This window comes from Bradysia coprophila, unplaced genomic scaffold (genome assembly GCF_014529535.1).
Source record: "Bradysia coprophila strain Holo2 unplaced genomic scaffold, BU_Bcop_v1 contig_235, whole genome shotgun sequence".
NCBI classification, from domain to species: domain Eukaryota; kingdom Metazoa; phylum Arthropoda; class Insecta; order Diptera; family Sciaridae; genus Bradysia; species Bradysia coprophila.
The window spans coordinates 563,384-576,894 of NW_023503496.1; the positions used below are offsets into that span (position 1 = coordinate 563,384).

Sequence of the window (13,511 nt, forward strand, 5' to 3'; positions counted from 1 at the left end):
CAGATTGGCAAAAATACGGCAAATATTCACCACCTTGGCCTGCTTTTGCTCACTCTTATGACGATTGGACGACCCATCACACCCCCAGAACCGATATGATGCCATCATCGTGCTGTCTTCGAGACACCAGTTACACAGACCTAACGTGCGATCAATATCATAATTATGGATGCTTCGAACCAATCCGTCAAATTGTTTCTGAAAGCCTTTTGATCATTGGTTCGTCGGCTATTCTCTTTTCGGTTTTGCAGGTAGCTACAGCCGAAAACAAACGATCTATTTTCCATTGCTGAGAAATGGAATAAAGAAAGAAAGAGAAATGTTAACCAACTCTGCTCCATGGTGTGGCCATCTGTTATCATTTCTCTGCAATTGTGCTACAGTTGATCGTGTGTTTTCGGCCTGATCGAATTTACAATTACGAATTTGTAGTAAAACATTGTCTGGTCTCGCAGATTTTAGGTATTGTCGCAGGATTCGCGTATGCAAGGGCTATACGATGCAGAAAAACTCAACGCGACGTACAAATTTGGAACAATGGTCAAGCAGGTTACGCTGCTGTACGTAATGAACAAGCACAGTAGTCTCCAGTACATCTTTAACTTCGTAATTGTGTCAGAAATGGTTGTAATTTTAATGGAAAACAGTCGAAAATGTAAACTAGGAAAGGAAGCGAAAGTTTTCAATAAACGATTTATGGATTACAAACGTGGTGTTACTCTTGGTCAATTCTAATTGCTCTATGGATGACGCTTTGACAGCTCTAGTAACATTGGAACAGACCAAAGAGCGTTCAAACACAAGTGTAATGTCATTTGAACTGTCAAAGTGCTGAATACACGCCAAGGTAAACAAACAAAATGGCAGTCGTAAAAGTGCGGAGAAATGATAGGTTGGTATACGCCTGTGGCAAAGTAGAATAAACCCACTGAAACCGATGAAGATAACAGTGACAGAGTCGTTTTGCGTCATTTTGCGCCAAAGTGGTACAACGAAAAAGTGAACCTAATCTGATATAAATTAGATTGTCGCGTTTCAGACAAGTAAAGGCTTGAGCTGTTGTGAGCATTATACCTAGGAACATTTTGATTATTTTTTGCATAAAAAAATTAAAAATTTTACGACAGAACCACTTTCTCGCATATTTCGGTCTCTGCCACTGTTACCCGCTTCATCCAGGCTGTTTTGAACAGAGAGATGCTAATTTGACGACTGGGTCGTTTCGAGAGAATATGTCGAATGATTTTAAAATTGGTTGAGAGAAAATGTATTGAATTCTCTCTCAAAAACCCAACTGTCATTCGACATATTCCCTCTATCAGTCGAAACGACCCAGTCGTTATAATTAGCATCTCTCTGGTTTTGAATGAACATGTGAATGACAGCTGGCATGGCATCTATGAGAGAGAACGCGATAGAATTGCAATTATTTTTTAATCCTTGACTTCCAATAGCCCGGGGCGCTGAAATCCAAAATTCGCTACTGCGACCTACAGATCAGTTAAATGTAATTGATAATCGCTCCCCATTTTCCTGCTTTTCATTTTTCGTCCCGGTAATCAGATTTTCGGCCCAATCCAGGTATCTACGATACCCAGAGATACACATAATTTGCACACGCGAATTTAAAGTCTAATAGTAGGTTACAGTGCATGCTGCGAAAATGATTCATTACATGGGGGAACAATTTTGAGATACGAGCAACTCACAAGTGTGTGTTTAAGCGCCAAGGTTTGAAAACTGTTATTTTGACAAGGGTAGAGTTTGCATATCCGAGCCGAAGGCGAATGACTGTGCACCCCGCGAAAATAGAGATTCCTTGACGATAGTGTCACACAAATATCCCTCATGTAATCGACCATTTTCGCAGGGGCCAAATTGATATGTTAGAATCAATTTTCGCTTGTGGCAAGCAATAAATTAATTTAAATTTCAAAACGACTCAGTTTATATGTGAACGCGAACGAAAAAGAAACGAAAACACAGAAAAGAGAAAATTGTGCTGGGTACAAAGAGTTTATTTACTGATAGAGCACGGGTATCGAACATAAAATGCGAGATTTACACCTTGCAAGATTTTCGACATTAGGCGAGATAAATCGGCAACGGTAGTCCGATTTGTCTGTTTTAGTTATCCATATTTTTAAAATTTTAGCACGCCTAATGTCAAATATCTCGCGAGGTGTTGATCTCGCATTTTATGTTCGATGCCCATCCTCTATCAGTAAATAAACTCTTTGGCTAGGTATTGTAAGTGCTTCCATCCCATTGCTTCGTGCAAAAGTTGAGAGTTATGACTTATCTTCCATTTAGTTTTCTAATCAGGTGAATCAGCGCCGGATGTATCGACCTTTATCAAAACACAGCTTGATTTATTGGCATTTTATCAGGTAAAGCGTCGATAAGCTTTTTTTGGACTGATAACATGTGTGGAATCGAAGATGGAATGTTGCAAAAACATTTCACTCTTTGTCTGTGTGCAAATCAGTCTGATTGCGCATTTTGTTAAAGAAGAAAAGACCTACGAAAAGACTGGAAAAGTGACACCAATCGAAAAATGGAGCCAGATCGGAGTCAAAAGAAATCGGAATTCGATTTCCGGCTAATGTGTTGGAAATACATTCTATTTATCTTGAACGTGATATTTGTTGTGAGTAAAAAAAATAATAAAAAAAAAAAAACCGAAAATGGGAAGGGCAAACCACTCGAAAGAGTTACATGCGAAAATAGTGTTCCACCCTACAAAAGAGTTGTATTCGAGAATAAAGAAGAGTGGCATGCGGAAGAAATAAATTCTAATGTTTTTCAAGCGGTTACTTGAACTACAAATAGTGAACAGTGAACCACTTCAATATAATCTTTGAACAAATCCAAAGTATATAAATGAAGGTAGTGCGTATGCACAAGGCTATAAACTTTAGGGAGGTCACGTAGATCGCCATTTTATTCGGGAACACACCACTTCTGATGATTCTACATGTACACAAAATTCACCAAATCATCACGGCGACGAGAATCGTCACAGGAGGTGATTTTTTGTATGAAATCCGCCATTTTATCATCAACTGTGGTGTGTCACCCGCGTATCTGTATCTGCGTAAGCGTAACCTCCTCAAAGTTTACAGCCTTGTGTATGCGCAGTTACACGTACGGATCCCTACTTTCAGATGAATTTAGTTTCGTTATGTTGTACACATATTGAATTCGTTTGCGTCAAGTTGCACAGGTGCAACAACATTAGACACGCGAAAAAATTACGATGACAACATTACAAAAACGAATTTACCTGAAAGTCGGAATTCAAAATTTCTCTGATCCATGGAGCATTGGCATTACCTTCAGTGTTTAAATACTTTGGATCAAATCAATCCACTTCAAGCAGAAGTGCTTCGAGTGACAGCTGTACTATTTTATATGAAAACGTACAGACAAATAGAGCCAAAATTTGTATGATACGCTGTCTACTTTCATTACTCTCAAAACCGAATAGAACAGGACAAAATTAACGAGTGTGAAGTTTAAGTTCTATTCAAGACATACGCCATTTTTTAACCAGACATTTTATAGACAGTAACTAAGTAGCTCAGTAGAACTCATAGAGGTAGACTAAGCAAAATGAAATTACTAATGAGAGATTAAGACCGTTCTAGGTTCTAATAGTTCTTCTTCTAAGTATGTTTTTCGTGACCATCAAAATTACATTCGATTGAAGTAAATCAATAAATCATTACCAATACAAAAACTATTGACAAGTTCAGAGAGTCAAGGGATATGACCCATCCAACAGGTGGGACCTAGTAAGACTTTCGATCACTGTATCGATCTCTGAGAAAATTTGATACGTCTTTCGACGTTTTGCATTAATATACAGTTCAAAAATACCATTTCTCATCAGACGGCGGTACTTGATACAGTGTTGATACACCATACCGATTTGCTCGCGAAAAAGTCTAGCGAATCATAGTTGAAATGTAATTTCAGCTCATCACCAAACTTCCTAACTCGTGACTATGGTAAAGCGACCACAAAGCGAACAAAGCAAAGCAGGGTTTGGCACATACGTATATGTGTAGACAAATGAAAGTAATTTTCATAAAAGTCAATAATTTTTAAGCTATTGAGCTACGTCACCCAAATCTCGGGAAATATGGCAGAGAGAAAGTTGGTTTAAAAGACAAAGTTATAGAGTTTTAGATTCTAGTTGACACGTGCTTCAGGGTTTTCCCCACCCATTTGAGAGCTATAAGCGTTTTAATTGTCTTTCAGATGAGTTTAGGAGGTGAATGCCATCGTACGAAGCCCTATATGTTTTAGTGGAGATTCGATCGAAAAGATGACGAAACACTTACAAAAGAACTGATATCGCCCAAAAACCACTTACAGTGGAAGTGTGACGCAAGTCCCTTCCACTTACAAAAGAACTGATATAGGTGGAGCTTAAATCTTTGACACGCAAAAACAAATGCGTCACAAATGGCACATCTTGAGAATAGTGTAAACAACTGATTCAGAAAATTGTTTTTTTTTTCAAATAGTTTGCTATGTCATTCAGAGAGATGCTAATATGACGACTGGGTCGTTTCGACGGATAGAGGGAATATGTTGAAAGATTTTAAAATTTGTTAGAAAATGTATTGAATTCTCTCTCAAAAACCCAACTGTCATTCGACATATCCACGCCATTAGTCGTATAAATTTAGAGAGAGCTTTTTTCTCCTTTGTTACGATCTGTCAGTTTTTCTATTTTGCGATTTAGTATGGAAATGAAAACTAAAATTGAGATATCTTTGCTGGTTTAAGTGGTTTTTCATATTTTTTTGGACCAAAATGTTTTAAAGTGTGTTTGGAATCGACTGACATTAACAAAATAATAAAATAGAAAAAATATTTTCACCCAATCTGTTAATGCCAATCGATTCCAAACACATTTTAAAACATTTTGGTCAAAAAAATATGAAAAATTACTTAAAACAGCAAAGATATCTCAATTTTAGTTTTCATTTCCATACTAAATCGCAAAATAGAAAAACTGACAGTCGAAACGACCCAGTCGTCATATTAGCATCTCTCTGATGTCATTATAAGGAAAATGCGTCACAAGCGTCACAAGTATTAGTGGCAGATAATTCGGTTTTATGAATGCATTTCTTCCAGGACATATTTTCTGCCTTCTTTAATTCTCTTATCAGTGGTTTCCTCAACATCTGCCACTTGTGACGTATTCGTTATTCCGTGTCAAAGCTGTAAGCGTCACTCCTACCGATACCAGTTCTTTTGTAAGTAAATAAAGGGAACTGGGTCACACTTTTACTGTAAGTGGTAGGACCGTGTGCTACTTTTCAGTCATTCTTCATGAACTATGTACTTTCCTTGATATAAAATTAATAAATGTGATGAACCAGAGCTTACAATTCTAATTATTTTTCGGAATTCCAAAGATTTTTTAAATTTTTTTTTAGGAATTTGAAGAATTTTTGGCAATCTACGAATTCCTATGAAGACCTTCATCGAAGGTGAAAGCCGAATCTTCTAAATAAAAATTTTTTTCGATTAAAGATCGCTAGTTCTGTGATGATAATGAGTGGCATATCAATATCCGTCCTACTTTCTCCGTACAACGTCATGATGGAATACGGTTTCAACACTTTGATAATATTCGCCCTGGTAACCGGAATAGTTCTCATGATCGTAGCTGTGGTTGGTATTGCTGTAACCTTCATGGAAAAGACAGCCTTTGCGAATCTGGTAAGGTAAAACAAATTATTCGATTTCGCCGAGATGTGACTAAAAACCTCGTGACTACGATAGTATGGATTGGCAATGATGTTGGTGTTCGTATTACAAGTGGCCACAGCAGTCACCAGCTTCGTTCTGATGTCTAAATCGGGAGATATGGTCTCCAGACAACTCGACTCGATGATGTACTTTTATTCATATGAACACGCGTATCGACGGGAGGTCGATTTGATTCAGTCACAAGTTAGCCGTCCAACGACGGGTCAATTGAGAAAGTACAAAAATTTTAATTTTAGTTCGAATGTTGTGGCGTATATGATAACACAGATTGGCAAAAATACGGCAAATATTCAACACCTTGGCATGGTTTTACTCAGTCTTATGACGATTGGTATCCGACGACCCATCACACAACCACATCTACTGAAGCACCCAGCGTTATGATGCCAGCAACGTGCTGCCGTCCAGACAGCAATTACGTAGGCCATACCTGTGATCAATATCATAGTACAGGATGCTTCGAACCAATCCGTCAAATTGTTTCTGAAAGCGTTTTGATCATTGGTTCGTCGGCTCTTCTCTTTTCGGTTTTGCAGGTAGCTACAGCCGAAAACATGCGATCAATTTTGTATTGGTGAGAAATGTTAACAGACTCCGCGCGCTGCCGGCAGTAACGCCTTCTGTTATCATTTCTCCGGAATTGTGCTACATTTTCCATAGTTTAACGTGTGCTGCGAATTGAGATTACTATAGAAGACGCAACATAATTGTCGATCTCAGCAGTGCACAATTAATCGAATTTACAATCACATGTACGAATTTGTAACATTGTATGTTGTCTGGTCTCGTAGATTTTAGGTATTGTCGCAGGATTTGCGTATGCAAGGGCTATACGATGCAGAAAAACTCAACGCAACGTACAAATTTGGAACAGTGATCAAGGAGGTTACGCTACGTTACATACATAATGAACATGTACAATATTCCACAGTACATCTTTAACTTAGCAATTGGGTCGAAAATGATTGTAAGTTGTAATTTAAACTAGGAAGCGAAAGCTCTCAATAAACGATATATGATTACAAACGTGGTATGAGTTTTGTCCATAATTCATTTTTTATGTGTCGCCCATTTCTACGTCAAGTGCAAATACGTTCATATCGTGAACTAAAGTAACTTCCAATACAACTAGCGCCACATTCAGCTAGAAGAATTTTGCTGACATGCAGTTTTATCGTTAGGGCCAACACGCACTAGCATCTAGTGTCAGTTGGGAATATGATATTTCTATTGTTAAAACCGGTTTTAACCGATTTTAGCTGATTTAAACAATAGAAATATCGTATTCCCGATGACACTAGATGCTAATGTATGTTTTCCTTGAGCAAATCTACGCACATGAAAGCATGTTATTTAGAATTAGATTATTAGATTATCATGTCCGGAGCGATAGCGGAGGACTTGACGCAGTCTAACTTCCAAAAAAAGAACGAAGAAATTTTTTTGAGACGCGGCAACTATATATAGGCGAGAATTTAAGTTTCTCTCCTTTGGCCTGTATCACCACAAATCCTACTCTATCTTATTCGCGCTTCAAATACGAGCAAAACGAGCTATCACTCGACTATGTAACTTTAAAATTGCCGGAGATACATCGTTTTGAAGTTGGTCATTTTGATAGAAAATGCACCAAATTAACGTTTTCCAAACAATCAAAATCTTTCAACTTACTCTGTATGTTTCTATCTATCTACTATCTGTCTATCTATCGACGGTCGATCTCGGAAACTAGTCAGCCAATCTCCATGAAATTTTGCAGGAACCTCAGGGTGGGCATAAAAATGAAAATGTGATACGCCATTACCCCAGGAAAAACCAGAATTTTGTTTTATTGGCCTCGAAGTGGTTTCTGAGTGTGGTTTTCGAGGGTCGGGAACGCGTTTTCGGCTGTAGTTTAGCTGTATTGAAACCTACAGAGGCGTGCGACCCATCAAATGAAAGGTATTCGTAACACGATTCGAACAAAAAAATCGGGGCAGATTCGTTTGAGCTAGAGTGATTAGAGTGACCAAATTTTGAGCTACTCGAGCGTAGGATGTTTTACGAGTAGAAAAGAAGGGCATTTGTGAAAAATGTCGAAAGTTGGAAATGGGTGGGTCAATTGGGGTTTTAGAGATATTTCTTGAATGGTGGCAGATAGAGAATTACTTTCTTCGTCAAATTTTCGATTTTCGTCAAATTTTCGATTTTCGTCAAATTTTCGAATTTCGTCAAATTTTCGATTTTCGTCAAATTTTCGATTTTCGTCAAATTTTCGAATTTCGTCAAATTTTCGATTTTCGTCAAATTTTCGAATTTCGTCAAATTTTCGATTTTCGTCAAATTTTCGATTTTCGTCAAATTTTTGATTTTCGTCAAATTTTTGATTTTCGTCAAATTTTTGATTTTCGTCAAATTTTTGATTTTCGTCAAATTTTCGATTTTCGTCGATCGGGAAGAGACTAGGAATATTGAAGCGGACTGAAATCGGTAAATGACCAAAATTCGGAAATGGCCAGAAATATGGAAACGGACTAAAATCAGGAAATAACCGAAAATCGGGACATGACTAGAGATCAAGAAATGACTAAAAATCGAGAAATGACCAGAAATTTGGAAACGGCCTGAAATCGGGAAATGAGCAGAAATCGACAAAAACGGAAAATCGATCCTTGCGATGAATCGCGATCTTTGTAGGAAAGTAGAAAAAAAGGCTTGTCATTGAACTGTCAAACGAAAATTTTCGCTCGCTTCGTTTAAAACATCGTTTATCGATTTTCTTCACTTCGAAAAGGTTGAAATGCTTTAGTAGCTTTAGTCAATGTACTTTTTCCTCTACACTCGCGTAATTTAAAGGAACAGAATTCAAACATCTGGACTAGTTCATTTTTTTAGCTCGCTCCGGTCGCGCTATTTTTCTTGATTTGTATATTTTCATTCATAAGGCTACATTCATAAAATATTTCGCTCGCTCCGCTCCCGCCTTCCTTAACGAGGATTCACATAGGTATGTATTGCTTCAGTAGAAGCGGGAACCGGGAAATCCTAACATTTTTACCGGGAAATTTGGTCGAAGTTAACACATTCAAAATAATTGCGGCTTGTCAACTTTCTGTACCCTGGACTTTACTTAAATAGTCGTGGAATACTTCAAAATAAATTTCTAAAAATCTAGAATTCAGTTTTGCATTTTTATAAATTTATTTGGAGGCATTCCTCGACTATTTAAGTAAAGTCCAGGGTGCCGAAAGTTGGCAAGCCGCAATTAATTTCAATGTGTTAAGGGAAAAAATCGGGAGTATGAATGCGGATACCGGGAAGAAAACATATGCACACGCGCGACAACGTTATGTCGTTTCGGTGTTAGGGAATCTTGCGCCGCGTCATTCACAATAACTCACAAAGTGACATCTTCCTTATACAAAATGTGTCAAAATGAGAATTATTGTGAATGACGCGGCGCGAGATTCCTAGCAACCGTCGTTTCATGTGTAAACGTTGAAATACTTGGCCGACAGACTACATCAAGACCAGACAAGCTTTATTTTTACTTGTTTAGTGTCAAAACCGAAGTTTTCGGTTCGGTCAAAACCGAACCGGAAGTTTCGGTGAAATATTTGGTTCGGTCAAAACCGATCCGATATTTTCGGTTTTTCGGATAACCGACTCATGTCTGATCAAGACTAGAGTTAATCAACCAGTTAAACTTGACAACACTTTATGGCCACTGCAATCAGACTGTTCGACGCATTTGAGGTCGAATGACCAGTGAAAGAACATTGTGACGCAGTAGAAGTCTAATGGAATGTCTGCTGCCGTATAGTAGGCTAATGGAAGAAAATGAACAAAATTTCAAGTAAATTAAGAAAATTGGCAGCTAAATTCTGGTTTCGCATTTGATATTTATCTAAAAGTTATTTTGACGAGCTAAATTATCTGTAAAACAATGGAACCAACAAATGTAACCGTCCAGCAACTTGAAGATGCTATATTACATTCTGATGGTGATATGAACGAGGCCATCGAATATTTGCATCGATATCATCCGTACGCCGATCGTATACGCATTGGGGATCTAATCAAATTCTACTCGAGAGGCTATGGCAGCAGACAAGTATATGTGGAAGATCTGCTTCACGCCATGACTTTGGATAGGGATGAGATGATGGAGTATTTGTATCAAACGTACCCGTTTATGTCAAAGAAAAGAATTCAGAGAGCATTTAACAAATTCGTTACAACAATTACTCCAAGCGACGTCGATGAGGCAATAGAATTTCACAATTTCGAGTACGGTCCAGACCTGAAAGATAAAGTGGTACAGTACCTTGGCGAAAAATTCCCGGGTCTTACGCATGATCAAATTGTCGAACAATTGCTTGGATACGACTTTTGCATGACTAGTCCAACCAGTTCATGGTCAGACATTAGCACGACTAGTCCAACCAGTTCAGCTGGCCCAAGTAGCCCAAATATTCCAGCGACTAGTTCAAGTTGGTCGCCAACATACTACGTACCACCTTCTAAACGACCACGATATGTGTAATAATGCAGCTGAATAAAGATGTTTAATTGACGAAGACTTCGCATATGTTTTATTTGAGAGCTAGCCAAAAAGTACATTAACGGACACGCCTGACTTGGCGCAGAAATTTTGATTTTTCCATTGCACCCTTCATTCGGCACCGATACCTTAGTTTTGACACCAATTTTCTGCGATGTGTAACTGCCGAGATACCTTCGTTAGGGTCCTTTTCATTTGGTTGCATTGATAAGCCAGAAAATTGTGTAGTTGACAGAAACAATCTTCGTACAGGGGAAAATTTCCACTAGGGTCGGACCGAACACTCGTATTGCCACTCGTCAAAATCATGTCCGGAGCGATAGCGGAGGACTTGACGCAGTCTAACTTCCAAAAAAAGAACGAAGAATTTTTTTTGAGACGCGGCAACTATATATAGCCGAACATTTCAGTTTCTACCCTTTGATCTTTATCACCACAAAACATATTCTATCATATTCTCGCTTCAAATACGAGCAAAACGAGCTATCACTCGACTATGTAGGTTTAAAATTGCCGGAGATCCATCGTTTTGAAATTGGTCACTTTTCATACAAAATACACCAAATTGACTTTTCCCAAACAATCAAAATCTTTCAATTTACTCTGTATGTTTCTATCTATCTATCTATCTATCTATCGACGGTCGATCTCGGAAACTAGTCAGCCAATCTCCATGAAATTTTGCAGGAACCTCAGGGTGGGCATAAAAATGAAAATGTGATACGCCATTACCCCAGGAAAAACCAGCCTCGAAGTGGTTTCTGAGTGTAGTTCTCGAGGGTCGGGAACGCGTTTTCGGCTGTAGCTTAGCTGTATTGAAACCTATTGTGGCGTGCGACCCATCAAATGAAAGGTATTCGTTACACGATTCGAACAAAAAAATAACTAAAAAAATCGGGGCAGATTCGTTTGAGCTAGAGTGATTAGAGTGACCAAATTTTGAGCTACTCGAGCGTAGGATGAAAGGACTAATATTTTTTTGGGTTATGAAAGATAGAGAGTTACTTTCTTCGGCAAAGTCTCAGAGTTTTACGAGTAGAACAGAGGGGCATATGCAAAAAATTGCCAAAATTGGAAATGGGTGGGTCAATTAGGGTTTTAGAGCTATTTCTTGAAGTTAGAGAGTTGCTTTCTTCGTCAAATTTTCAATTTTCGTCAAATTTTCGAATTTCGTCAAATTTTCAATTTTCGTCAAATTATAAAACTGTTATAAAAAGCAGTGTTGACTACACTTCTAAAACGACTGATATCCCAACAAAAATCTCTTCGAGAAAAGTGTGACGCAGTCTTTGAAGTACAATTTATAAAATGAATGATATCGCTAGAGTTGACGCTTTCAGCTTCGTTACGCAAAAATTAAATTTTACACCCAATTTTAGTTCAAACAAGCTGGCTTAGTTTTTCTCATCATCTGCCAAATAATTTTTACCAAAAAAATTTAACTGGAAACAACCAAAATTTTACCAAAAAAATCTGCGTCGCAAAGTGACAGATGGTTAGGATCAGACCAGCAAGAAAATTTATCTGCCACATGCGACGCAATTTTTTTGGTAAAATTTTGATTGTTTCCAGTCAAATTTTTTTTGGTAAAACCTAAGCCAAGCCAGCTTGTTTGAACTAATTGGGTGTAAAATTTAATTTTTGCGTAACGAAGCTGAAAGCGTCAATTCTAGCGATATCATTCATTTTCGAAATTGTACTTCAAAGACTGCGTCACACTTTTCTCGAAGAGATTTTTGTTGGGATAAAGATTAGGAACCTCGTACGTACTGCGCTTTAGGTGATTACGCAATGTGACCATGCACATTCCATATGAGCGAAATGTAAACATTGTTAGAAGTTAGTAGTCCTTCATTGTACCTTCGGCCTAGGATCACAATCTTCCACTCGTCAAATGAATATTTGGACATAATATTTTACTAGAAAAACGTTTTTGAAAGGGATCAGATTTCCTCAAGTAATCTTGCTTTAATTAATAAAATGAAACAGACAACTACTCTTTCAGGAGTAACTCCTACATCCATCTGATCGACTTTGTTCATCTGTGAAGCAGACCTCATAAATTTGATTAAGCACATCCAGGTTATCATGCCATCAAGAAAATAGGCAAAATTCTTTTGGGAATTACTCCGAGATCATTAATCTTTATATTGCCCATCGACGAACTTAAACCCTATAATGTTATTCCTCGGCGAATAAAACCAAAACTTCCGAATTTGGTTCAGAATTTCTCAAGTTCACGGAAAAAACGGAAAATGTCAATGTACGTCTGATTCGATCACGATTTACGTGTGAGTCGCAAATACTACATCTCCTACGTAGTATGTACATCGAAGTCGTGAAATTTTACGTCTAAATCGTACAATAAACGACTGAGTGAACCATTGGTTTTGTACATTGTAGTTGAGTGAGGACAAAACCAATGGTTCACTCAGCCGTTTATTGTACGATGTAGACGTAGAATTTTACGACTTCGATGTACATACTACGTACGAGACGTAGCATTTGCGACCCACACGTAAAACGTGATCGACTCAAACGTACATCGACATTTTGTGTTTTTTCCGTGTTATCGTACCATCCGAAAGCCATACAAAAATTCTTTTGGGAATAACTCAGACTTCATTAAGCCGACATTTCGTCCGGGTACTTGTGTAATTCCGTGCTCCTTAAGTTTTTTAAGATTTTCTTTGTTTGACACGAAAAGTTGTGGAAATTTGTTTTTTCTTCGGAAAATGGAAAATCGTTTTTCCGGCCGGAATAGCCATTCATATGAAGACCTTCAAAGTCGAATATCTACGAAAATACAAGATCTTTTTTGAAAAATGTCTTCATGTAAGAATTTATTTTTGGAGGAGTCGGAATGGAGTCGGCGCATTCCCTTTAAATGGGCGAAATCCTGACATTTTGCTCAACCCCAAATGTCAGCCCTTTCAAGTGAATGCATTAGGGTTTCCCCGAAAAGGAGTTCCGGAAAATTCATCAACTTTGAAGCCATTTTCTCTGGCCAATTTATTTTTCATAAAAGTGTCCTAGAACTAAAGAACTGCATGGAATTGTGACGATTTTTCTGGTTCTCTCCTGTTTTTTTTTGTCTAATGAACTGGCCTGCTGTCAGAAAAATGGTCAGAATTCCCTACAGTTCTATAGTTCTAGGATTGGGAAGACAGTG

The 13,511-nt window shown here is 37.9% G+C and overlaps 2 protein-coding genes across 2 annotated transcripts in view; one reads left to right on the plus strand and one right to left on the minus strand.

The window, feature by feature from the left end:
* LOC119077322 (ecdysone-induced protein 78C) overlaps positions 1–13,511 on the minus strand; it is an 85,761-nt gene that overhangs the window by 66,142 nt on the left and 6,108 nt on the right. The gene's annotated exons all lie outside the window — the stretch shown is intronic.
* On the plus strand, positions 2,446–6,823 carry LOC119077340 (CD151 antigen-like). The gene is made up of 5 exons (XM_037184525.1): positions 2,446–2,650; positions 5,557–5,745; positions 5,809–5,979; positions 6,033–6,332; positions 6,588–6,823. The coding sequence occupies exons 1-5, from the start codon at positions 2,558–2,560 to the stop codon at positions 6,702–6,704; spliced, it is 870 nt and encodes a 289-aa protein (XP_037040420.1). The 5' UTR covers positions 2,446–2,557; the 3' UTR covers positions 6,705–6,823.